At 40.5% G+C, this 26,645-nt stretch overlaps 1 protein-coding gene across 3 annotated transcripts in view; it reads right to left on the reverse strand.

The window, feature by feature from the left end:
• The window catches only part of ZNF423 (zinc finger protein 423), a 184,721-nt gene that overhangs the window by 67,023 nt on the left and 91,053 nt on the right, over positions 1 to 26,645 (reverse strand). For all 3 annotated transcript variants that reach the window (XM_005426440.3, XM_031061466.1, XM_031061467.1), the window contains one exon: positions 20,046 to 20,130. In XM_005426440.3, the coding sequence (XP_005426497.1) occupies positions 20,046 to 20,130 (85 nt within the window). The remainder of the gene's footprint in view (positions 1 to 20,045; positions 20,131 to 26,645) is intronic.

Raw genomic sequence — 26,645 nt, forward strand, 5'->3', positions numbered from 1 at the left:
CTAAACTGGGAAAACCAAACTAGGGGACATTCTGGCTCAATCCCTCGAGGAGACTGCAGTGTGGAGAAGGGGTTTTGAAGCTGGTTTTCACCTTTTCCTTACTCCAAAGTCTTTAACACCATGGTGTAACTGCAGCACTTTGTTTCATAAAATGATAGGCCGGGCTGTTACTGCAGCAGAAGCGGGAGACTTAACACGGTTACTTTGACGGATGTTTCCTCACCCCTCCCCTTCCTTTCATAAATAATAAATCTAAGTATACACTAGGCTGCAGGGGTGAGGGGACAGCAAGGTTTCCAACGTAAAATGTTGGTGAGTGTGGGCACTTATCCCAGCAGACAACTCTTGACAGGATGGCTCGGGGCCAACAAAACCTCACAACAGGCAGTGGAGCCAACCTCCAAGCTGGCACGGGCACACATATTGTTTTAGGGAGCAGCTCAGCTCCTACAACTCCTTCCCCCAGGCTGTAAACTGGAACAGTGACTTCTTACTGGAAGTCTCTTATACATGCATCTATTTGGTGGGAGAACAAGACCTCTTCACTGTCAGGAGGGAAAAATTCCAAAGTAGTGGATTCCCATAAAAGGCTTCTCCAAATCTGACTTCATTTAATATTGAAATGGGTCCATGGCAAACAAAAATTCTTCTAAATAAAAATGAATTCACCATCTGTAAACCTCATGATTATTAATCTTTCATTAGAGAATAAGAAAGAAAACTCAACTGCAGGAATGTCCTAGTAGGCTTTCTTCAGTACCTGGTGGACAACCTTTCTAGCTTCCAGCATGTACCATTTCCAATAAGTTTTGAAAATCGATCAAAATTCTCCGTTGATGTGTGAAACAATTCCCCTAGAAGTTCTAAACTGCTTCCCTTATTTACAGCAGATAGGAATTGCAAATTCCAGCTGGTGACAGCATTTCTAAATGTTATGGCTTAAATTAACTCAACCATTGTGATGGTCAATACCTGGGAAAGCCTGAGGTTCTTGGCAGTTCTTTCTAGCCTCACACATGAATGTATATTGAAGTGAAGTAACATAATCTGGTGAAGAGTAACATCCAAATAGTGATTACCTGGGGAAACAGGGGAACACACACAACTCCATCTGGACACGGCAACAGAAAGAGCCACATACCACGCTCAAGGCAATCTATTTGCCAGGGGATGAACAGCCAGAACAGCCCAGTCCCTGCTGACTGAGCTCCCAGGGAGCCCAGCAGCACTCTGGCCTGCATCCTCCACTACAGGCAGAGTCAGATGTGCCAAGCCCATGGCTGACCACAAGCACTGTGGTCCCTGCTCCTCTGCTTTTGGCCCTGTTTGAATTCACACTGCTGAGAGAGAGTGACTGCCCACCCTCGTGTATGGTCTGGCAGCAGCAGGCAGGTGCAGCTGACTCCTGTCCTGTGCTGTCTCCTCTTTCCTCAGTTCTTTTGGCACAGTTGGGACTGGAGGTATCTTGGTTTCCAGTAAACACATGAAGCCCACAGAAAAGTTGGTGAAAACTGTGGGAGCTTTTGGAAGACCTTAGACCCCCAGAGAGGAGCACACAGCTCACCCATCATTACAGACCTCCTGTACCAAAAAAGCAATGCAGCACAGCACAGGCTCACAGGAGGACAACAGCCAGCCAGGCGAGGAGTCCCTCTGGAAAGGCTTTGGTGAAAAGTCCCTGCTGTTACTGAGCAATACCACCAGCATGGACTTAGAGATGCACACAAAATCCCAGAGGATGGCTACAGAGGCACAGCCTTTTGCCATGCCCTGCCTTTTGTGAGTGCAAGGGGACTCCCTGCCCTTCCCTGAAATGCTCCCAATGTTTCCCTGAGGCCCTGTGCTGCCACCAGCAACACCAAGGCTGGTGAGGAGAAGCCCAGACAAACCCTGCAATCACTGTGACCATGGCAAAGTGTCCTGCTTGGCAGGGCTCCTGTTACACCCCAGCCTCCCCAAGAGCAGGATGGTAAAATGGAAAGCCAATGGCAGTAAAACAAAAAAAGCACCCAACAGCAAGGAGGAATGAGGTACCAGATTGTAATTTTTAGAATCATCCCAAACTTCCTCAGAGACCAGTAAGGACCCACAGATGCTTTTGTTCTTCATGCCCTTTTATTTTTATGCCAGAAGTTCATACTATATTTTCTGTTGGAAGAATATAATATTGAAAAGGGAAAATACTTCCATCACAGCATACCTTTGCCCAAGATTTTGTTACTGCCTGACTGACAGAAACCAGACAAAGAAATAAAACAAAAGTGGGGTGGGGGGAATGTCAAGCTTTCCATTTATTTAAAAATCTATATTATTTTATTATTCTGCTTTACTTATGCTAAGGAAACTAACTCAAGACCTGATCAGGGTATCACTTTTCAAATGCCTAAATCCCTGTAAAGGTTTAGTGTCTGGCTGTGTGCATTTTGCTCAGTATTAACATGTTCAATGGAGTACTTTGATTTTTTTTTTTTTTTATCTAGACGCCAGAAGCTGGTGAATATATGCTTCATAGCTTCAGATAAACCTTTTGTTCTTCTGGGGCTGATCAGCTGGTGCGGCAGCGAGAGGGAGAGGAGGAAGGAAATTCACAGGGGCTCCACGGTTTCAAAAAGTCAAATTACCTCTGAGCCATGGCATTGCTGATAATTTAAATGAAAAAATATATATACAGGCTGCACCACACAACATCTCTACTGTTAGGACTTTTAATGAAGCCCCAGTTGTGATGACACTGAAGCAGGGAACGCTACGGTGGGATAATTACTTGGCTCCCTCGCAGCTGAGTTTCACAGATGCATTATTAACGGCACATTCCATGCCATAACGAGCACCGAATGTAGGTGGGATTCGCGAGCCCCGGCATCCGCCATTAGCAGGTTGGCGCAAACACAAATGAGTGTTTTCACAAAAGCATGCAAAGGTTGTGAAATTCCAATGAATTCTTTCACTGGAAAAAAGAGTTCAAGCTGCCATGACCGGATATGTCACCTCCCATGGCACGCTGCGCGCCCGGCGAGGCACCATGGGAAATTACAGAATCAGAATGCATTGATTTTTCTGTAGAAAATACAGGCGGCAGCCCTGATGAAGAATTAAGGAGGAAATGTAATAACCTAATTCTCCTCCAATATCCTCACACGCACTCTTTCCTCCCATGGCACGCTGCGCGCCCGGCGAGGCACCATGGGAAATTACAGAATCAGAATGCATTGATTTTTCTGTAGAAAATACAGGCGGCAGCCCTGATGAAGAATTAAGGAGGAAATGTAATAACCTAATTCTCCTCCAATATCCTCACACGAACTCTTTCCAGCCCGGGCACCTGGCACCTCATCCAAACAATTGCCAGGTGAAAGACACAGATAAAAATTCGCTATTGCTTAAGCACATGGTGGAATACTGGGCTGAGTGCACCACCAGCTGCTTACACCAGGGCTGGACTTGGCCCACTTTGTCTGAATCTCATCAGCTTTAGGACACAACATTTCCAAGCAATACTTGTTTTATGCTACCACATGTTCTACGTTTTTCTCCATGACATTCATCTCCTAAACATTCCTCAGATACAAACCCTTAACAGGTTTTCTCCATAGAATACTATTTACAGTATAAGAAATTATTAATATTTCCTCCTCAAACTATACTGCATATGGCTTGAAAACTCTGGAGAATACAGAAAGAATTTTCCCTCTCTTTCACACAACATGCACAGAAAATATGACATTAATGTCTTCCTTTCTTAGGGGGCAAGTTCCCCAGCCCTCCCCTCCGTTCCTGCCTCCTCAATGGCACACATAGTTCAGCCATTCCTCCCTGCTGCACAGTAATGCTTATTTCCCTGTTTGCTGAAAAACTTTGAACTAAACGCAGTTACAAAATTAGTGGCAGCCCTGCCTTGCCTGTTTGGCTTTTTTTAAAGCTTCTATTTCAAGGTGACCCTTCTCCTACTTTGTGTGCCACCCCAAGTGTTGCTGCTCACATACTGAACCAACACTCTCCCAGTAATTAACACCAGCACTTAATGAAGTCCAGCTGCTGTGATGGCAAACTGAAGGGATGCCAACCTTTGTAAACTAGTACTTGGGCTACTCCAGTTACAGCTGCTTTAAAACCACAGCAATCAACTTCTCTTTGCCTACTTCTCAGAGATAATTCTTACCAAATAAGACAAGTGTTCAAGATTAAGCATTTAATAATAAAGCTTATCTCTGAACTAATATTTCAAGCTGGATATGATATAAAGGGCTGGATCAAGTTAAATGAACACTGCAAAATTAATAAAAATCCCAAGCAGCAAATGAAAATCTAAAATGAAGATTTGCAATGTTAAATACATAAACCTTTAAAAGCCCTAGAAGCACAGTTCCAAAGGGAAAATTGGAGACAGATTCTTCAGCAATATCTGGTCCTCTGAACTCTTTTCCTGATCCAGTATGAGAGACACTAACAGCCAATGCTTTATTAAAAGAATGCTCTCTGCCAGTTGTTTCATTACATGCAGGGACATGGTAGGGATACTAGGTGAATGCTTTTGGAGACTGTTAAAAAGGGTCTGCATTATAACTCATACCACATGGCTTTTCAAACCTTCCACAGTTTGCATCTACATGTACTTCTTGCTCTACTCCTTTATCTACCTCGCTGAAAATATTTTCCATGCAGAATTATCAATAGCATTGCACAACTTAAACACATATTTCCTTACCTCCTCTTGACAGCCAAAAAAAGGCAATTCAAAATTCCAAAGAATGCCTTCCTCTTCTCTCGGACCCTCATTTCTGCTTTCCATACCTACTCTGTACTCCCACTTCAGCTGAAAAGACACCCAGTTTGGGCTGGAGAGCTGAGCTCTCCCAGGGAGAGGAGTCCCAGCCTGCTGCAGAGGTGGGCAAGCAGGGAGGGCCAGAGAAGGTGAGCTGGGCTGAGACAATGAAGGGCAGAACCCTGGCAGATGTACTTATTTTTCAAAATGACTAACAGAGATAATGGCTTCTACCGTGATAAACAGTAAGTGGCATTTTAAAATGCATGTGGGTAGGGAACTGGCTAATTTACTTTCATTGGAACTCATTTACACATAGGTAATATGCATCAATTTACAAATATATTCAGCACCAGGAAATCAACAATTCTTCCAAGCAGGGGTTAATCCAAGGCTCAAGCCCTGCAGTTGGGCCAACTTTTCCACCAGAGACCTAACATTGCAGGATTGGTATTAAAAGTACATCCTCGATTATCCTGGATGTCCATGCCCCTGAGAATATAACTTAAAAACAAAATCATTAGCTTACACAATAACATAGTCCTTGAAAAATAAAGAAATTGTTGTGTACAGAGCAATGCTGACTTCCAAGCACAAATTCCTTTGTTTTCCTATGAGCTGCACTGAAATAATTGCATAACCTGGCACCACTTTGCAATGTGTCAACAGTGCAGGGGCAGGAAGGTAGGAAAAACTAAAAACCAAGAACCCAACTTTGGTGCAACTTACAGAAAATATTGCACATATTACACCATCTATTTTTCTTATTGTAGTTTTGATTTTAAATTATGCAGACTTTCACAGGGAAAGCCAATTTTTAGTCTCAAAAAGCTGTTCTGGTGAGGTTCTACAAGGGTAACCATGGGAATGGAACATGATGGCTTTGCATGGCACATCAGTAACAAGGCTCACAAACCTCTCACATGCATTGGCCTCCTTAGAAGTCAATCATGAAAAAAGTCTGTTTACAACAAAAGACATCATCTGGTAACTATGATTATTCTGCCTTAAAACTGAACATTTTAGATTTCTTAGCTCCCTCTTTTGTTCAGTTTAAGTTCCTATACTTGCTGTTTTCTGCTCTGCCCTGTTCTTTTTCTGCACATTTTAGAACCCAGCATGACAAAAATCTTCATAATCACCCCACTGATTTTTAAACAGGTGAGTGTTATTAGTTTCACCAAGAAAGAAAGTTCATACATATATTTTTAATTCATTTTTCAAATCATTCCAAGAGGCAGTTACCCTGTTTTTTCTGCAATGATAAAGCTCACAACTTGCTAGCCTGGAAACTCAAGGGAATTGTCTACTTGAAAATAGAGCCTGAACTGCTAAATATGGATTCATATCTGGATATTGAAACCATCCTGCTTCCCAAATACTGGCAGTTCAGATCCATCCATGCAGTCTTTACTCAGACTTCAGGTTGCTCTAACATGCTGGTGGTACTCAAATGCACACAGACATTGAGGTCTGTATCCATGAAACTAAAGGTATTTTCTCTTTTGTCCTGGAGGCCTCTTTTTAGGTTGCTGCATGCCACCACTCTGGAGTTAAGTAAAGGGTGTAAAATAACTTCTGAAGAAAAAAAGAAATCCTTTTATTACAAAACTCACAGGCAGAGGAACTGAAGTTTCTTATAGGATACTCTCCTGTGTTCAAGATTTTTAGACACCTCAAATAAAGCTTCCTCTATATATTCATGAACAGAAGAATAGACATTTTGAGATCATGCATGGAAAGTGTAATCTGTAGACATTTCAATATTGCTGAATTGCTGATTTCAGCACCCTAAGGCACTGCTATATCTGCATAGGTGGTTAGTCCCTGTGTAGCAGTGTACAGACTCCATGGGCACGTGAGGAGCTTCATGAATTAGGGGTATGACAGATGTGGCTCAGTCAGCATAAAGCAACAGCTTTAAACCTGCCACAGGCAGTGCTTCAGAGATGTCACTGTCCCACACTGTTTTTAAAGAACAAGATACAGGATTCTGGCATCCTGAACTTTAAACTTGCTCCTAAAACAGGCACATTTTGCTTAGACAAGACATAACCTTGTTGTAGAATAACTCAGAAATGTAATAAAGTTGGTTATTTTCTTCCTGCAAAGAAGTGGAAAAGAAATGGAAAAGTGTTTGCACTGTCTTTAGATTGTTGGCTTTCATGTCCTTCAGTAAGTTCCCCTCTGGATTGCCACAAGTGCAGAGTCTCCCTGTAAGCAGAGTTGAGCACAGACAAACCTGCAAGGGATGCTGCTGCTAACCCAGCATCTCCTCTCAGAGCATGGCAAGGGCTGCTGCTGCTTCTCTTGTGCTCACTTTCCAGACAGGGAAATACTAATTGTCTTTCAAAAATCTCTATAGTATTTTGTCAATATTTTTTTATTACAGCAGAGCATGTATAAATATTTTATTGTAAACCAAGGGCCTAAAATAAACAGTTTAGTAAATAGTTATTACATTACAAGGAAAAACATCTGTGGAAACTGTTTTCCATGTAATTATTCTTGCTATTTTACATTAGCTCTCAATGTGAATTTCTTTGGCTCTAATGTTTCACTTGTTCTAAATCTTCCTCCTTGTTGCTATTATTAAAATCTTAAAAAGGTGCCAAATCTTAAATGAAGAAAAAAAAAGATTCGCTAGAAATTATTCATATCACAGTGAGCCTCTACTAAACCTGGCAGGGGTGCAATATTTTCGGTGAAATTAACATAAAATATACAACTGCAAATTATCCAGGAAATAGCTATGTTCTTTACAGTGCACATTTACATTTGGTAAAAAATGTTCTACTTATCTGTCTAGCACAAAGCTCCAATCGCTTCCAAAGGCAGTTTTAAAGGGACAGTGATAGCTCTGCACAGGGAGCATGGTCCTTGCAGGGCTGTAACAAATAGCTGGGGGGCAAAGTGACCTTCAGTAATTACTGGAGGTAACAGTCAGCACTGGACATTCCTTGTTGTGAATACCAACCATCTAATTTTAGATATATTTCCCTTTTGATACACTGGATGAATTTTCTCTCTTAGGCCTAAGTCCTTTCTACTAAACACAAGAAAAACTGTAATACCATGTAAAATGCAAATTTTGCTGTAAATATTTTATAAAATTGTTGCATACATCCCAAAAGCTATAGGTCTTAATTGAGAGCAGGCTATTTTTCCAGTCAATATATGGAAATGGAAAATGCTAATTCATGTTTTTCTACTTATGAAAAACCCTGGAGAATGGCAAAACCACAAATGCACTCACTTTAATATTATAAATATAATTTGGCTCCCTCTTTGCAGTCCCTGATGTCCTGGCTTTTATCTCCCAATGGCTGCAGAGGAAGAATCAGAGAATCGCTTTTACATCCCCTGCGCAGGAAGTTCCCCCCGCGTGCTGCCAGCTTGGCAAAAGAGCAACAGCCTGAGCTCGCAACCACGGCAAACAGGAACTGAAACAAGAAATTCCAGTGCTCCTGCACAGGAAACAAGCCTCACACCAGAGGCCAGCAGACCTGCTCAGGATCAGTGGTGTGCACGCTCAGCCCCGCTGGTCAGAGCTGTCACTGCCGTGGGATGGTGGCGTGGAGGAGCAGGGCTGTCCCCCAACACTGTCCCCCAGCCCCATGGCTCTGCCTTGCATTTATCTGTCTCCCCTCAGAACAGCCAGTGTTCTGGATAACAGAGCCTGGAAACCATCTCTCACAAGTGGTACTGAATATGGCTAAAAGTCATTTAGCCTGCTCCAGCGTACAGTTACTTGTGCTTGCCTTTTTCATCCGCTTTTCATTTCCTTGTTAAGGAAAAGACTGCTTTTTCCATCTTCTAGAAGAGAAATCATTAGGCTGTTAAAGTTAAAACTCTCCAAAGGTCACTGATGCTGGCTTTGAAGAGTGAAAATGATATAATTCCCCATTAGACTTTTAATCTCATGATTAGAGCTAAAGTTAACATGGCTGTTTCATTTTCTACCAGGCAAGAGTAAACTCATTTTTTCTTTCTCTACCAGAATACTTAATAGCATCCTATCTTGATGAGCAACATCTCCTAGTTAAACAGTACAAACAATGGAAATGCAAAATACTTTGGAGAGAGGTTTTGAATTTTTAAATGCTATTGATTAACCGTGAAAATTCTTACTACATGCAGCACAGCAAAATCCATCCATGGAAATCCCTCATGAGGAAAAGAACCTGCTCTTGGTAGACAAAACTGCAGTCCTTGCTGGCACAGCAGCGAGACAAGGGGGAAGGATGCTTTCATTCCCAGATTGAGCTCTTACTCCTACATCCCTAGAACTTACCCCTACAAATGGTTCTGAACCCAGTAGTGCGAGTGTGGGTGGGACCCAACATGAAAACCACCCCCCTTTAGCCTCCTCAGGGGTATTTAGATTTGCAAAAACCTTGCAGTAGAGTCTGTGGGGCAAGGAAGTACAGGTGCACCCTGGTTTCAAAACCCAATGTACAACGTTCACTGTTATTACAGGCAGACATATGGAAAAAAATTCAATTTTCTTCGTTCAAGACAAAGTCTGATAACCAGCTAGTAAAACTCAGACTATAATTTCTTATTCAGTGTTCCACATGAGATGCATTTTGCTGAATTTAACATGTTTTGCTGTTAATGGATTTCACAGTGTGTTGCCATTTTTATACAGCTGTCCAAATAAAATGTTGTGTACAATGATGTGCTTTTACTGTATTGCTAGCTTGCAAATGGCAGCCGATTCCCCAGTTTAAGCCTTAGGAAAATGGGAAAACTCTTTGACTAGGCCATTTAAAGGTCTCTGGAGCTCTTTTCCTGATAAGTCATGGTCAAACAAGAACAAAGATGCAAGTTAGATATAATTGCACATTGTACATTTAAGATCTAATAATATTTCCACTGAAAGGAGAAATCAAACCTCAATATTTTCACTTTTGTATTTTTCTTTGCTGAACTAAGTCAAAAGATATGTAAATTAAAAAGGCTTAGATTTAAAAAAAATTAAATTGTCCATCTAGATTTTCAAATGCTAGATAAAGTAAATTAAGCAAATAACATCTCATGATGTAAATTCCCCATCCCTTGGAAGGTCATCATTCAGGTTTAACACATTGTTGACTTCAGTTTCTGACACATTAGAATTAGTCTTCTAAGGATATTGTCTCCATTGATGTTCTGGAAATGAAGCCACAGCTGCTACCAGTTTAAAAATATTTTAAAGGCACAGGGAAGGCTGCTTTTCTTTTTTTTTTCCACCCCATACCGCAGATTTATTTTAAAATGGTGAATCAAAAGTTTCTTGGGTCTTTTGGGGTTTTTTGTTTGTTTGTTTAAGAAAAGGGGGGATAAAAATGGAATTTCTTAACTAGAAAGTTAAACAAGGAGAAAAATGTCACTGGAATATTTTCTTCCCTTCAACTTTAGCTATCTATATCCGGCCCAGCTTGAATCAGTTACCATTCATTGCATGAGGTTTCATCATTTAACTTTTGTTGCCAATATTTATTCCTGGATATAACTCACAGTCATGGGGTTTAAGAACTATTTGTCCATACCCCAATAATACACGATAGCTGATGCGTGCAAAACATAGCAACAGAGGACATGCCAGTGGTGCTAGTTGATGGTGATCGTTTAAAAACCCAAATTCTACCTGCAGCAAAACCTAAAACCAAAGACTCTGCCTAGCCTGAGCCATGCTAAAAACCCTGTGAATATAGCACAGGAGAAAGTCATCATAAAATCTAAACACTTCCCAGTTACACACACAATGACAAAAGATTTGGTTATTTTTAAGGCCCATGACTGTCCACCAGATGATGGATGATGTGCAGCGGAAGGCAGGATTAAATCCCAAGTAAGCTGTGACTGACAAAAGTAGCGATGTAAACACATCAGCAGGGTGCACTTCCTACCTGGTGCCACCTTTTGTAGTCTTCTCCACCAATTCAGGAGGTGCCAAAGAAGGAAACACGGGACTAAATTGGAGTTGGCACTTCCTACAGGAGGTAAAAAGGCTCAGCTCCTCCCCATGAGGTCCACACCTCTTTCACCCCATCTGCCTCTGGGCTTGTGCCACCAGGAGAAATCACAAAACACAAAGCTGAGATTGTCACACCACAGGGGACACTGGTGAGGCCACACCTTGAGTCCTGGGTCCAGTTTTGGGCCCCTCCATTCAATAACGACTGTGAGGGGATGGAGTCTGTCCACAGAAGGACAACAGAGCTGGTGAAGGATCTAGAGAGTCAGTCCAATGAGAAGGAGCTGAGGGAGAGGGGGAGGCTCAGCCTGGAGAAAAGGAGGCTCAGGGGGGACCTTCTTGGTCTCTGCAGCTCCCTGACAGGAGGGTGCAGCCAGGTGGGAGTTGGGGTCTGCTCCCAGGCAACAGCGACAGGAGAGGAGGAAATGGCCCAAAGCTGCACCAGGGGAGGTTCAGGTTGAACATCAGGAAGAATTTTTTCACTGAAAGGGTTGGTAAGCATTGGAACAGGGTGCCCAGGGAGGTGGTAGAGTCACAATCTCTGGAAATGTTCAGAAACTGGATGTGGCACTCAGTGCTCTGGTCTAGTTGACAAGGCGGTGCTTGGTCAAAGGCTGGACTCCATCTTGGAGATCTTTTCCAACCTCAGTGATGTTATGGCTCCATGAAATAGGTGAAAAACACAACCATGGAACTACAGAGAGGTGTTTTGGCCTGCTATGGAGCTCTGTCTTAGAAAGATCATGGTATTCATACACGATTTCTTTGAGTTTCTTCAGTTGTGGCAGGACAAAACATTTTTCACTCAAAAAACCATTATTTGCTATTTGTTTAGAGTTTGATATTACCACAGAGAAGTCTGACAGGGACAACCAGAAGTCTCCTACCTCAAGCTTATTGTGCAATCATCTAAAAAAGAAATTTAATTTTTAAAATGGCACACAATGGATCTGAGAAGTCATAATATTCAATTAAAACCCATCTGAGTCTTAAAAAGCTGTCAAAAGTTACTAATACATTGAACGAAGTCTGTGACAAGGAAGCAGAACATCTGCAGAGACCAGTTGTGCAAAGACTTTATCTGTGCCAGGATTCTTGAAACAAAAAAAAAAAGGTACAAGTGCCTAAAAAGTTTACATGGGTTTCCTTCATGGGATCAGTTGTAAGGAACCTCAGGGTAGCAAAGTTTTCCTCTACAAATTAAAAAAACAAGATGCCAGTACGCCAAGCAAAGCATCCAGGGAGGCTTGTGTTTGATTTGACTTGCTTGCCAGCTATCACAAAATAGAAATAATTTTTAAGGGTCATGTCAGTTGGTAACCTCTTGTTCCAGGAGACCAGATAAAATCTTCCACAAGGTTAAGGATGCTGTTGAGTTTAAACTATAATTAAAGGCAACAGTCCAACCGCCTGACTCTGATGCTTCCCAAGTAACAAAAGGTATAAACCTGGACTTTTAACATATGAACAAATCCTTTTTCTCTGATAACTAGAGCTAGGGTTCAGCACATGCACACCAGTACCCTGACTGATTCACCAGAGGGTTATTTCGCAATCAAAAGAAGAAAAATAAACACTTGTCAATGCTCAAAACTGCTTAATATAGACCCTCATATTCAGAAATAGTAAAATCCAGAACTTTATCAGGAGAAAAGTAATTTAACCATAGATTACTGATACTGAATACATTCTTCTCCCACTTTCCTATGACTGGAAACAGTCTGGAACCTTGTCTAGGTTCCCCCAAATAGGTAAAATGAGTATTTTATAACTCTGCCAAAGCTAATTCCTAACTAACCCAAGTATGAGATCTTTCCAGCTTCACCAAACATTCATTACTTTGCTCTTTATTCACTTCTCATATATCATCTATTTTTCAGAAAAAGTCATTAAGTTTTCTGTCAGTCAAAAAAAGTGGTACTGGTACCAGATATTTCCAAACCAGTGAATAAATAAGAAAGGGGAATAACATCTACATTATCCAGATAAAATTGTTACTTGCTGAACAGCTCCCACAAAGAAATTAACACCTAAATTTTAAGGAGAGAACAAATAGAGGCACTGGTCCCACAATTCACATGAGGAGGAAATCCTTCTTCCACCCCCAAGAAATATTCTGGGGTTTTTTTTCCTCAAAAGTAGGACACAGAGGGGTGCTGACCTCTCCACCAGAAAGTAGAGCCATTTCACCATCTGCAGAGAGAATCCAAGCCCCATATGGTGAGGACTTGCTTTCTTTTCCAGATTCAAGATTAGCAAAGAGGGGCCAAGAAATTTGGTTGTGAACTTAGAAATACCTGGCCATATGCATATAAAATATGTGAGAATAAGGCAGAAACTATCTCTGCAGACTTTTAAATACAAACATAAAACAGTTTTAAAGGTGAGTTAATAAAATGAAGACCAAGTTACATAGTCAGAAAAATTATTTCTACACAGGGTAAAGTTTACTGAAAATAGCATTTTTTGCTACACTGCCTAGCTGATATTGAAAGGCTGGGACTAGACTGAGGTGCTTGTTAATGATAACTTTGAAGAAATATCACACTTAAAACTCAGACTGATTGCAGAAAACGTGTTTTATCGACTGCTCCCTTTATGAATAAATATGAAACTACCAGGAAAATGTTTAAACAGGTGTAATCATCACTGCATATGAAAATTGAGTTTGGAGGCTGTAAGGAATCTTAACACAGTTAAGAAAGAATGAAAGCAATGTAACACTGCGATCATTGCCCATTATGCATGTATCATGCAAAACAGGAATGTTGTCATAGCAGCTATAAAAATGCCAGTGAAAACTAAACTACTATTACCAAGTTTTAAATGAAATGAAAAATGCAAAAGGAATATGTGAATGAATATATTAAGGGAAATGTTATTTCTTTCCTGATAAACAAGCAAACCAAAATACATTCTCATGGAATGGAGTAATTTGTGGGAACAAATATGCATAGGTAAAAATTGCAGGAGGCCAGATATGCACAGGACAACTGGATAAAATTATTAAGATTTTGTATAATCAATTTTCCAGTATTAGAAAGGAAGGAACAGTAAAAACAAAATGTTTTGAAGTTTCAAAGTAAGAAACCAATTAAGTTATAGATTTTATTAAGGCCAATTTTGGTTATACTAAATACAAGAAGCTGCTTCTGTCTGTTAGCAATGACAACCTGGCTTTCAGTAGGACTACACTGATAAAAAGTGTTGGAAAACAAATATTTCTAGCCTTTAATACACTATACTCATTACAATATTTAGTGACTTGCAAATGTGGTTAATGCTAAAGCTATTAGATGAAAAAAAAAAAAACAAAACAACAAAACAAACCCAACAAAAACCCAGGCCTTAGAGTTGGGTAAAATAACAGGAGACCTTTACTGCCATGAGCAGATGCCTGTGCCCAGGAGCCTGAGCCAGCAGCAAGCTCCACTTGGGCAAAGCCTCTCAAGCAGCACCAGCACGACCCCAGCCAGTCCCTGGGATTAAGGCTCCCAGGGATATGTGGAGGGGGACACTCTGTATGGGTTCATCTCTAAAGGTAAGTGCTTTACAGCACTTAACATTTTTTTCCCAAAATTAGTCTTTCTCAAAAGGCAGGTGCTGCAAAACGAAAGTCTAGTACATATTGTTCATTAAGGCAAGTCCACATAGAATTGGATATTGAAGCAAGTGCTGGGTAAATATAAGAAGGTTGTACCTTCAATTCTGCATTGAAAGAGCAATTACTTGGAATATGCTTTACAAACATCAAAGTTAAAAAAACATTTCTGAGTTCCTAATGTGTCCATAATTAATTCACACATTCAGCAGTTGAGTCCAGAAATATGTTCCTGTTGATAATTTGCAAGTAATGTTTCAAAAACAATCTGGCACATTTTTATTTGCCTTAATGCCTGAAAGCTATTACTAAGACAGTGCTTTACTATGTCACCATCACTGCTACCATGTACATGCCTCAACTAACAGAAGTCCTTAGGTCCAAAGAAATAGGAATTTTACAAGAATTAAAGCTGCATCTTCCAATATTGACTACATTTATTTCATGTAAAGTAAAAGATGTTTTATTATAAGAGAGATTCTGAAAAGGATTAGCTGTCCTCAGCTTAATGAGAATGAGGAACAAAGTGCTTCAGAAGATCAGGCCTGAGTATAAGAAATGCTTCACATCCTCATCAGAGGATGCCCAGGGCTAAGTATCTTCATATATATAAAAGTCAGTTCTGCAAAAATGAACCTTACCTACATCCTTGTCACATGCACTCAGAATCTACTGTGATAGGAAATCATCCAAAATGATTCCGAATTTTCATCATATAATATATATAAATTGCAATTTTGTTAAGATCTAAGTTTATGAACTTTATGGCTCATGATCAAAATCAAAAGATAAAACCGTTTGTTTCAATTTTTAAACAGAAAACAAAAATATAATTGGGAATATATTGATTTATGCTTGATTTGAGTATGATCTCAGTGTCTGAGCTTGGTATCAACTGCTAATTCTTCTGAACATAAAATGAGTTTTCTAAACCGCTGCTTTTTAGAAAATTATTTCTGTAGTTACTATTTCAGTTTGACCTTTTCCAAGCACCCAACTTACTTTTTTATTTTAAAATATTACATTATTTTAAAATGTTAACAAAATAACAGACCTATAGTTGGCCATTATTTTGTTTCAAATACTTGTAGGTATTTGAAAGAAATGTAACTGCAGATGGATGTTTTTCCTTCTCTTTTGTGTTTAATTCTGGCAGAGTGTTTCCAGAACTTGAAACATGATCTCTAAGGGCAGGAAAGGTAATTAGGATCCTTGGAGTCCTATGCTGCACACAGTGTATGATATGCCGTGGCTTGGGGCAGTACTCAGAAAACTCTCCCAAACACGGTGTTTAACTTTGTCAACCCCATCCCATCAAACAGGGAGGAATTTATCCAGGCTGCAGTTCAAGAACTGGACCAGGGAACAATTTCACTGTGACTTCTGGAAGCTTTCCCTTCAGCACTCCCCTCTGTCCCCGGTGGCTCCCAAAGCTCAGACAGGGCCTCATGTTCACATCACAAACACATCCAGCCTCGCCCCTCCTCCCCTGCTCACCAGGGCTCATTCCTGGCTCTTGGCAGGGAGCACTGGCAATTCCACGGGAAGGACAGGAGTGGCACTGGGGCAGGGCTCTGCTGTGCTCCCAGCACTGGGACAGCCTCTCATGGGCCCACAGTGCTCACATTCCTTTGGAGGCAGGAGGAATGTTACAGCAATCCCAATGTTGGAGCACAAATCACGAATCATTATTTTCCCTGTTCCAGCACTAACCAAGCCCCAGTTGAGCTTCCTGTGCACATTTGCCAGGAGACTTTCTTGGAAAATGGAGAAAGAAGAGTTGGGACAGTTGCTCGTCTCCTTTGAATGTTAAATGGAAAACATGCCCCATCTAAGTAAGACAGAGAGAAGTACTGCTGTGCCCACTCCTGTTACCCAAAGAGCCGAGTGCTCTGGCAGGGATCAAATGCACTTCCCCTTGATACAGGCAACCTGACCCACCCAGAGAACAAATCTGTGCAATTACGTGCCCCTGAAAAATATCAATGAGGGAACCCAGCCTGGCTGTGGGAAGCGCACAGCTGTAAAAACCCAACAGGAAAACCCTGGGCCTAATCCTCATTTCCCTGTGCAGGGCTCTGAGCGGATTTCCCTTGGCGGCGCAGGATGGGAGCAGCCGCTGCCCCCACCGGGGCTTGGCGGGGGGCCGGGCCCGCAGGCCCGTCCTCCCCTCATCTCACAGAGACGGCACATCAGAGGCACAGCTCGGTGGGGAGAAAAGGGGGAGAAGCTTTAAACATTGCCAGGTCAGCACAACAGGAGGTAAGCAAGTACAGAGGCAGCAAGAACTGTTGAAAGTTTTTGATATAGTCCCAGGTGGAATACCCAAGGCCTGTAAATGTTTCAAAGGGGGATCCCCTTTCTGTGGGCATGGAAATGTTTCAAAGGAGCCCCAATCGGTGCAATGTTTCAAAGACCACTGCTCTCTAAAAATTCCAACCCGAACTACCCCCGCAGCTGAAAACCTTCCTAAACAGATCCCTTCCTGGCTAACCCCAGCTGAGGAGCTCTGTTCTGCCACACAGAGCCCTCCTACAGGCCCCAGCATCAGCTGAAACAAAACATCTCCCGTTTCCCTCCTCTGGGGATGGATCCAGCCTGCTCCTTCCCTGGGGACCCCCTGAAGGACCCAATGTGCCTCTGTGTTTGTGCACAGGATATGAAGGGCTGGAGTGCAGCAGGGTAATTTTTCAAAGCGGTGTGTGGGAGTAGCACTGGAAATTCTCTTCATACTGCTTTGAAAAAAATCAACACCCCACCTCCATGAATTATGAACAGGGCCTCCAGCTCCAGACTGGGAATCTGAGAGGTTGAAGAGGGAGGCACAGGCAACTTAACTGGATGCTGTTTTTAAGACCATGATGTCAGAAATAATTGAATTCTTTAATCATATTATGGACACTGCTACCTAAAAGGTATCACTGCCACAGAGCAGGGATTCTTTTGCTGACAGTCACTTGAGCAGAACAAAACTGTTAGCAAGTGCTTAAGATATCTCAACTATTGATTTTGTGTTTCTCAAAGTATGAGAAGAAAGTGCTGCTGAGTCTTGGATTATCAAAGCCAAGGGATTTTTTACCTAAAAATTACATGTCAAGGCTAACTTCATTGTCTTGGCTGTCCTCAAATTCAAAAGAGAGATAAAAATCTCTCCCTGGAAATGCTTATCCTACTCAAACTCTTATCTTAGATTGGTATCAATCATTCATTTTCCCTGGACAGCATCTCAATGACTATATTAAACCAGACACCTTAATTTTAGACAGATACAAGTTCATTGAGATGAGGCCAGCCCTAAGCTCCTGAGGACACACAGTCTGAGGGTAAGTTCCTCCTGTCTCCCAAACACCTGCATGTTCACCCTGAGATCTCAGTGTCCTTCCAGCACAAACAAATCCTCATCTGTAGATTTTCAATTGACAACGATGACATTAATAATTCCTGTGAACTAGACCTGGGCTGCAGACACAGCTATATTGGCTTCTTTCTCCTGCTGCCCATCTGGCTAGACTTGGTTTAACACAGAGGGGGGAAACTCTTGCAGCCCTTACCAGTGCTAAACCAGCCTAAGCAGTAGGGAGGCCTGTGCAAGTCTGTCCTAAGGCCTGAATAAGGGAACAAAATGCTCAGGCTATGACCAAGGGGGACAGGAGCAAGCACAGGAGGCAGTTAGTCTCTCTCCCTGCTGTTACCATCCCAGGACTATATAAATTAACACCAACAATCTGAACAGCATTTGTTGCTGAAGAAATGCTGACATCTATCCTCTCCTTTTCTCTTCAGTGTTCCCCAGGAAAGAACAAATACCAATGAGCAAACTCACTGGAAACACCTTTTTTGTGAGCAGTTGAATGTCCTGAAGGAGAGGGGGTCCAGGAGGGTTGTGAACTGAGATGCCCAGAGTGAGAGGAAGTTTAGCTCCATATTAAAGATTTCTACACATTGCTCTTTCCTAAACTGAACCATTAAAGGCAGTGATGACCTTAACTTAATGCACATACCTCAGCAAAGGGACATGAAGATATGACACCACAGTAGAATTATCACATATTTTCTTACCACACCCTGGTATTTACAATGTTCTAGGTGTAAAGAACTGGTCCCATAGCACTTTTGTACTATATAGAATTCTTCCAAATATTAAAGTAACAAATGTACAGCTTCAAGGAAACAATGGGTACAGTTTTCACAAATAACAGCATCACAATTTTCACAACCTCCAATGCCTTCTACATCTGTTGTTTTCCAATGGTCCTAAGGACTTTGAAAGGTCATGTGTATAACTGTATATTATTCCAGACAGCACTAATATGGGCATATACATAAATAAACTTCACATATCAGTTACTGGAAAATGAAGAAATTACATTTTTCCAAAAGGGAAAAAATACTTCCCCTTGAATCAAGCAGAACCTTAACTCAGCATTTCATGACCTTTGTATTTAAAAAACACTTATTAGCTACTGGATCACAAATTAAGTTGAAACAAGTGCTAAGCCTGCTAAGGACTTCTTTCTCAAAATCTAGGAGGGAGCTACATGAAATCACCATGGTCCAATTAACAAGGATCTCACTCTTCAAGCTTGCAAACAAGAGATTACATTAACACCTGCTACAAAAGCAAACACTTTTAGATATCTTTATCTTAACCTGCTTGACATTAACTTAAAACTCCTGTCTGGCTCTTGGATGAAAATGATTGTGACTGATATGTATGTTTTTCATTTGGGGGTAGGGGTTTGAAGAGTGTGTCAGTCCACATTTCTCTCTCTCTGGTATTTATGCATAATCCACTTCAAAGCTAATAGGAATTACATACCAGAATTGATGGGAGAATAATTTCCTAAATGTAAAATTGCTGAAGGAAAACCATTATGCTTATGGGAGATAAATGCTGCATAGGAATGGATGAGACACAGAGAGCACTGCCAGGTCCTTGAAGGGTCTCATCCAACACATGCCTACAGTGGCATGTGTAAGTATCTTCTTGTGGTCTATGTATCAAAATAAACTGACCTCTTGGGCTAACACATATATTTATAACATCTGTCCATACAGGAAAAAACCTTTCTTTGTGTTCATCAGAGAAGCAATCACAGCTGCAGCAGAAATACAACCCATCAGGTGACAACAATGCTTTTACTAACTCCTGTGACAGGACTGTCACAGAAGGCAGAAAGCACTGATTTTTAAAACATTTGTATGTCTGAAAAGCTGAACTTTCTGAAGTCCAGAATTGTTGGGAAAAGTAGAAAAAACCACTGAAATAACTCTGTAAGTGTTTTGTTTTGACAGCGTTCCTCAGGAATTCACCACACTTAGCTGGGAAAATGCTAGCAGTTACATCTATTCAATGTCGTGACATACAAAATTGAAACATAATTGCTCCTAAGTGGTTGACAACTGGCAAGTACTTTTTACACAGATAGAGAGAAATTTATGCTATCAAATGGAAGATACTGTCAAAAGTTTGATTTTAATATAAATGAAAATGCTACATGAGGACTCAGAAGGATAAGGAAAAAGCTCAGCAGTAACACTTTTATAACCACATATTTAAAAAGCTTTGAAGTGAAGAATCATTACATCAAAATAATTTTCCTTGAAAAATAAAAAAATAAATTACAGCATGAATATTAACAAGTTATTAGAATAGTGAATGTCAAAGAGTAGCAAAAAACAAGCAGCCAATGAGTGGCCTAGTGTAAAGAATGTCTTACCAATCATATGGTTAGCGACATGGATTTGTATCTCTCTCTCATTCTCAAAGGTCATCTGGCACTTGATGCATTGATAGGTCTTTTTCTGTTTAATAACCAAAAAGAGATTAGAGAAAACTGCACTGTAGCATAAGGTAAGTGTGATCATGAATACAGCATGTTATATGCTTCAAATTTCCTCCACTGAGGCTTTTTTTGCCCATATATCCCCAGGCCAGGCTTTTCTGGGACCATAAACACAATCTATAATTACCAACCTGCTTTAGGAGAAATTTTAATTTCAACTTTAAAAAATTCAAATTACACTACATGAAAATCTGACTGAGTACCTGAGCCACAAGGAGTTTGCACCTGTCATTTAATCCATTGCAGTAAAATTCCCCCAGAGTGAAATAAAACACAGAAAAGTAACTGTTTTCAGAGGAAGATCAACTTTCTCAAAAAATTCCACCTTTCATTAAACCCAACATAGAGTAGGCAGAGCACCTACAGTTACTTGGTGAAGTGAAGGAAATAATGCATTTTGTATTGGTCTCTGATCAGAAATCTTGAAAAAACTGCATTACCACAAAGAACTGTTTCCTGGTACAATCTGTTTATATTTTCTCCATCTCAAAGTCATACCAGGGAGGCCTAGCTGCAGAAGTCAGGAGACAGTGTGAAGAGGCAATTACATGAGCCATTTATTCAAACGGAAAATGGGGTTTGCACTCAGATTTACAGTGATGCGTGTACTTGTGCAACGTGGCAGGAAAAAATCCAAGGAACCATTTGTAGAAATTAAAATGCATGTCAACAAGTTGGACATCCAAGCCAGGGGAAAAAAAAACAACAAAAAAAGGATCAAAAGTCATGAAGGCTAAGCTTTGTACACTTGCAAAAACTCTTATTTCCCAAAGCAGAAGTATGTATAGTGCTTTGGTTTGATGTACATGCTTATTTACTGCATATGAATATGCTATCTAAATAGACATTTTTTGATGTGTAATTTTTAAAAATTGGGCCTTTTGTGCCTACTTGTTTCTGGAGAATAATTCCTACTGCAAAAATTGCCACTAGGCACAAGCATGAGGTCTGCATCCCACGGCCAAAGCTGGTGGCAGCAGAACACACGTGAAATCTCTGTGCGCTGGCCACAAGGGATGGATGAGAACTCCAAATCAACAGCACAGAGAAGCCCAATTCAGTCAATGACACCCTGTTAACCTTTTGAAGGAAAATAGTTTTGAGGGTACTTTTTGTGTACTTTTAGATGCACATTACTTTTTCTCCAGCCTCCACCTCACACCCAGGTATAGAACACCATTTTTAGGACAGCAGTAATAAGTCAGAAGTTTTGACTTAAACAGAAGAGTTGCTGTCACCCCCTCTGTGCATGGGATCCAATTTCCTCAAGCACCTGCTGAGGAAAGAACAAATTAGGTGCTACCAAGAGCTTAACTACTTCCCATGTCATCAATGGCAACAAGGTAGCCTGCTGGAGGCTAATGAACAGGCTGTAACACCATAATAACAAATGCACCATGGAAGTTAGGCGTATTCCATGGATTCTGTACCAGTGTGCCTTTGCTTAGGCAGGGCTTTCTAGGCTAAAACAGCAAAGGGTGATTAACATGATAATAGGAGGAAGGCCATACTCCATTGGCCGAAAGCTGACACAGCCAACCATATCAAAGGAAATAGTTTGGATTGGCTAGTTATCCCTAGGCAGCTCAAGAAAGTATCCTCCTGGAGTCCATTTGGAAATCAAGGCTGTTAATGGAAAAGCAGCTGGATTTCTGCAGCACTCTTTCTGGGGAATCTGCTCTGGCAGACGAGCACAGCACACATACGTACACATGTCCTCACAAACACACTGGCACACACATGCTGAAGGCTCCTAACTTCAAAACAAAACAAAACAAAACACAAAAAACCTTGAAAGAGCAAAATAGGACTGGGTAGTGACTGATTCATGTGGTCACACAGTCACCTTTAAAACTTGAAGCCTTCCTCTTCCTGAAAACTTCAAAGCTAAGTTCTGCGCCTTGTCCAACGCTGATGTCAGCTACGAGGGTTCCCTCAGAAACCAGCTAGAGGACAGTATTTCAGCCTGATTCTATTTCAAACCTTCACAGTTATATTTAACACAGACAAATGATTCATTTTTAATTAATTTTGGTGCTTCTGAAAGCTACTCACTAACAGATCTGGAGACAGAATGTCTTTGTTTACCCACAGACCCAGTGCTAACTCCTCCACACCATTTCACAATCTTATAAAACACTCTGCTTGGCATGAGGAGCCCTCAGCAGATTTCAGACTTCCTCTCTGTGCTACCTTTAGCCTCAGCTGGGACCTGTGCATGCAGATGAGCAGCTTAAGGAAGATGATGGCTCCTGTGACAGGGCACCCCACTTGACATGGAGTGAGGTTAAGAAATGGCATATACAGGTCTCAAAATAACTACAGCTAGATTAGCACCCACGTGTATATGTAAGGGGTGGAAGAGCTGATTTTTTGGCCCATTTATAACTGCCTTTAAAAGAATGTCCCAAAATATCCTTCTGTTATCAGTAAATGGGGAGCACTAGTTTTAATACAACTGTAATTAGTTGTGGTACCAAATATGATCTTCTACTATTACTTTCCTGCTTTATGAACATTATTAATGGATCAGTTATCTTTTTGTAAAGTTTTATCTTCACAAGTGGTGACAGCAAAGGTGCCCACACTCTGAGGAGCTAACAGAGTCTAGGTGATGAAATCTAGGTGATAAGAGGGACAAGATGAGCAGGCCTTCAGCTGAGATCTCTTTCCCCACAAATGTAAGATATTTAATTCTAGTCTTGGCACACAATTGTAGTAATAACAACAGAGGGTTCTGTTTTCTTTTCTGAAGTATCTATTGTTCCCATGGGTTTTCCAGACTATCCTCCTTTAAATCTGGAAATAGTTTCCTGCTCCACAAAGAAAATATTCCTCCATTCAAGTGGATTTACAAGGGAAGAGAAGGGTTGTGGGGGAGAACAAAGAGAAGGAACTGAGTCCAAGGAAGTGTGCAGGAGAAAAGAAACTGAATAAAGGAACACAATAGGGTTTATTCTTCCAACTTTCTATACTACCTCCTTTGCTTCTTCACTCCAAATAACCTAGGTGGGCTAAAAATAGTAACACCATTCAAGATGAAAATGGAAGTCTAAACATTTGCCACTGTCAATGCTAAACAAGTATTTTTCATGACACCTGTGGTACAAAATAAAGATAAATCTGTGTAAGAGAAAGTGACTTGAAATGTGGCTTTGCAGCATTAGGAAATGAAAAATCTCAATACTAAACAAGCAGTCATGTTTCTTAAAATATGCATATTCCTCTAGAAGGCATGTGGAAATTAATTAATAAAATATATTCAGAACTGAAGGTGATAAACACAGAAAGATATTCAGAAAAACAGGGAAGCATCACCTATGATGAGATCTTCATGTAATATAAGAAAGACCTTGAACTATACTTTTGTCAGATACTGGAATAATACCATTATCTGTGATGCTCGTATGAAAAAACACTTTCAGTCCTATCCAAACAGAATAGCTCACACAAAACTATATGAATGAAACAAAAATGGATGTTAGAGGAATCTTTTACTACCAAGATGTATTTTATTTATTCCTCTTAGTGATGTCTCTTGCAGAAGACCATTAACTTGTCTTAAAACTCCTAAAAACAAATCCTCCAAAGAGGATGTTGCAAAAACTATGCCTGCCTGGAAATCTGTCTTGTTGATCAACATGAATGGATCCTAGGAAGGCATTCTAAAAACAAGCATGATCAATTGGCAGGTTTTCTTCCTGTTTGTGGGCCATACTAAAAATGTGAGGAAGACAGAATACAGCAGGATTTTCAAGGGTTATGTGCTTTCTTTCATTCTTATGGATTAAAAAAACAAGCCTGCCAAGCAATTCTGAGTATTTTTTCAATGCTCCTGTAGCAGTCTCCTATTGATTTTCAGAATAAAACCTCAAATAATTTAATGGTAAAAACCAAAACAAAATATAACAAAATGATCATACTTCGTTTGTGGTGCTATATGCACTTGCATATATACACAAACTTAAATACCTCCAGTAAAAAGGAATTGTTCAGTTTCTCCTGTTCTGTTTTTCTTCCCAGATACTCTTTATTCATCAAGGGCTAATATTTATTTTCTCCCTTTCTTTCACTTTGGGGTTAAATCTTCATTTAAGTTTTTTTTCCTGAAATTCCTTTAGGTTTCCACACTCACCTCTTCTATCAAAAAGTAAATAACAGCTGGTGGAGCAACTTCTGACATAGAAAGAAGTTACAGATTTTATATGTTATTATCATCTTTTCCATTTGCTTGGATTTCATTCTGCTTATTCTTATTTACTCTGAAATATATACCCACCACATAAAAATCTAATCTACCTGTACGATCCTTCTGACTGTTATTTGTCCTAATCTTCAACTGCTTTTCTATTTAAGAAAGAAAAAGAAATAAGTTGTTTAAAAAATGAAATGTAGAAATATTCAAGAGCTGGAGAGAAGTAGCTGTTCTCTGAACACATGCAGATCACTCTACATGCACTGTGCACTGCAGATTGCTCCATTAAAGGGATATGTTACCTGTGTGCAGCACACTAACAAGATGACAAGAGTTCATGTTCAACTTGCTTAGCTTTTCTATGAAGCCAATGAAGTTAAGTAAACACTGTTCTTGAATGCAGAGATGTATCACCATTTAAAAGCCTGTATAATTCTTTGAAAATCCCTCTACTAAGCAAACACAAAGGGCACTCATTGTCTTTAGAACCCTGAGTGAAACACCAATGGTTTTCTAGTGAACTGATATCAGATTCAGGCCTTGTACCTATAATGGAGGAAAAGATAATTAATTATTCCTAATAACAATATATATATTCCTGGGATGCTTATCTCTGATATTAGCATATGTGCAGGCCACAGACACCAGTAAGGTACCATTTGCCATCATCACAAATGCAGATTTTTCATTATCTTCTACAAAGAAACTCAGAACTCCCCCATGGGATGAAATTCAAAGCATTTACCTTATTGAAGAACTTAAAATTTTCCCCTGAGAGAACAAGTATAACAAGTATGGAAGCTGTCACAGAAAAGAAAGAGTTAAAGCAAGAGATAAGACAGGAAATGGCAATGTGTTCTGCTAGCAGATAAGGAAGGGAAAGGTAATTCCAGAGATGCAGAAATACAAATTAGTCCTACCTAAGAGAACAGAAGTATTTTTCAAGAATGTAGAAGAAAATAAAGTCCTGAGGAGGAAGAAGAACAATGACCTAGCCAGACCTAGGTATCACACCAAAGGTGGGATATTTCCATTGCTCATTCTTCTGCAACATTATTTTTGTGTGCCTGGAGGCTTAGTCACACCCAAAGGGAACAATATGCAGCGGTTTAACCAAAGGAGAAAAGACCAGAAAAGAAATCAAGCTTTCTGTGGGATTGGCTTAGGAGGCTGGACTGGGGCACTGCTCCAGCATGGCCATGCCCAGCCCAGCTCAGCTGGACACTGCTGCCCCACACAGCCCCACATGGAGCAGGGATCCAAATTCCTGCCAGGGAACAACCTGCCCCAGCTCCCTTGGAGGCACCTCAGCCCATGTCCTCAGGACATACTTAGGGCCCTCTCTTATTTACCAAGCCCCTGGTGTTCTAGTTGAATGGATGGTATTTTCAGGTGCTTTTAATTCAGTAAGATGTGTTTGTGGGTGCTTTAATTAGCAGATTGACATAAACAGGCATCTATGGCTGGAATTATTCATTAGGAGTTGGGTGCCTAATTTCCTTAGATACTTTTGAAAATCTCACCCCATCATGTTTAATTAAAAATGTCAGATGATATCAATACTCAGATGTGTCTGCTGTTGGTCTCCTGAGAAGATTTCCAAAATCCACTTCTCATTCCATCTGTTCCTGACAGAGGAAGGACTGACTTGGCCCATTCTTGAACCAAAACGTCAACAAATAATTTAAAAAGACTATAAACTGCAAATGATATTAATCTCCTGAGTAGGCTTCTGGAACCTTACTTGGATCTGCATGTTCCTGAGTAACTTGTAAGCTAAGAAATAGGAAAGCAGGCTATCTGCAAAAAGTCAAGGACAGCACACTTTTATGTAATCTGCATTAGACAATGTCCAGATTTGCTAAGAAACTACTTATCCCCTACTGGCCCCTACTCAAGGGCCATGAAGGAGGTTCTTTTAAAATCACTTTTAAAATCATACACACACACAAACAAGCTCACACAAATGCATACAGACCTACAAGTAACCTCAAAACATTCACTCTGACAGACATTCCTAGGGACAAGCTCTTTAGCACAGAGATTTGGTTTAAGTGAGAAGTTGGGGGGTAGAATGGAGTTTAATACATTTTCCCTCACAAGTTCCTATATCCTCCTGTTCATTATTATTTTCCTGGTAAGAAATAATCTCATTCCTCAAATATGACAGATTAGATTTTTTTTATTGTTTTGGGTTCTCAGCATCTCCATTTTTCATTAAACTACCCCAGCTTTTCCAGATCTGCCAGTTCAGTAGAATCAGAATTCGTGGACAAACC

The sequence above is a fragment of the Geospiza fortis genome, unplaced genomic scaffold (assembly GCF_000277835.1).
Source record: "Geospiza fortis unplaced genomic scaffold, GeoFor_1.0 scaffold405, whole genome shotgun sequence".
NCBI classification, from domain to species: domain Eukaryota; kingdom Metazoa; phylum Chordata; class Aves; order Passeriformes; family Thraupidae; genus Geospiza; species Geospiza fortis.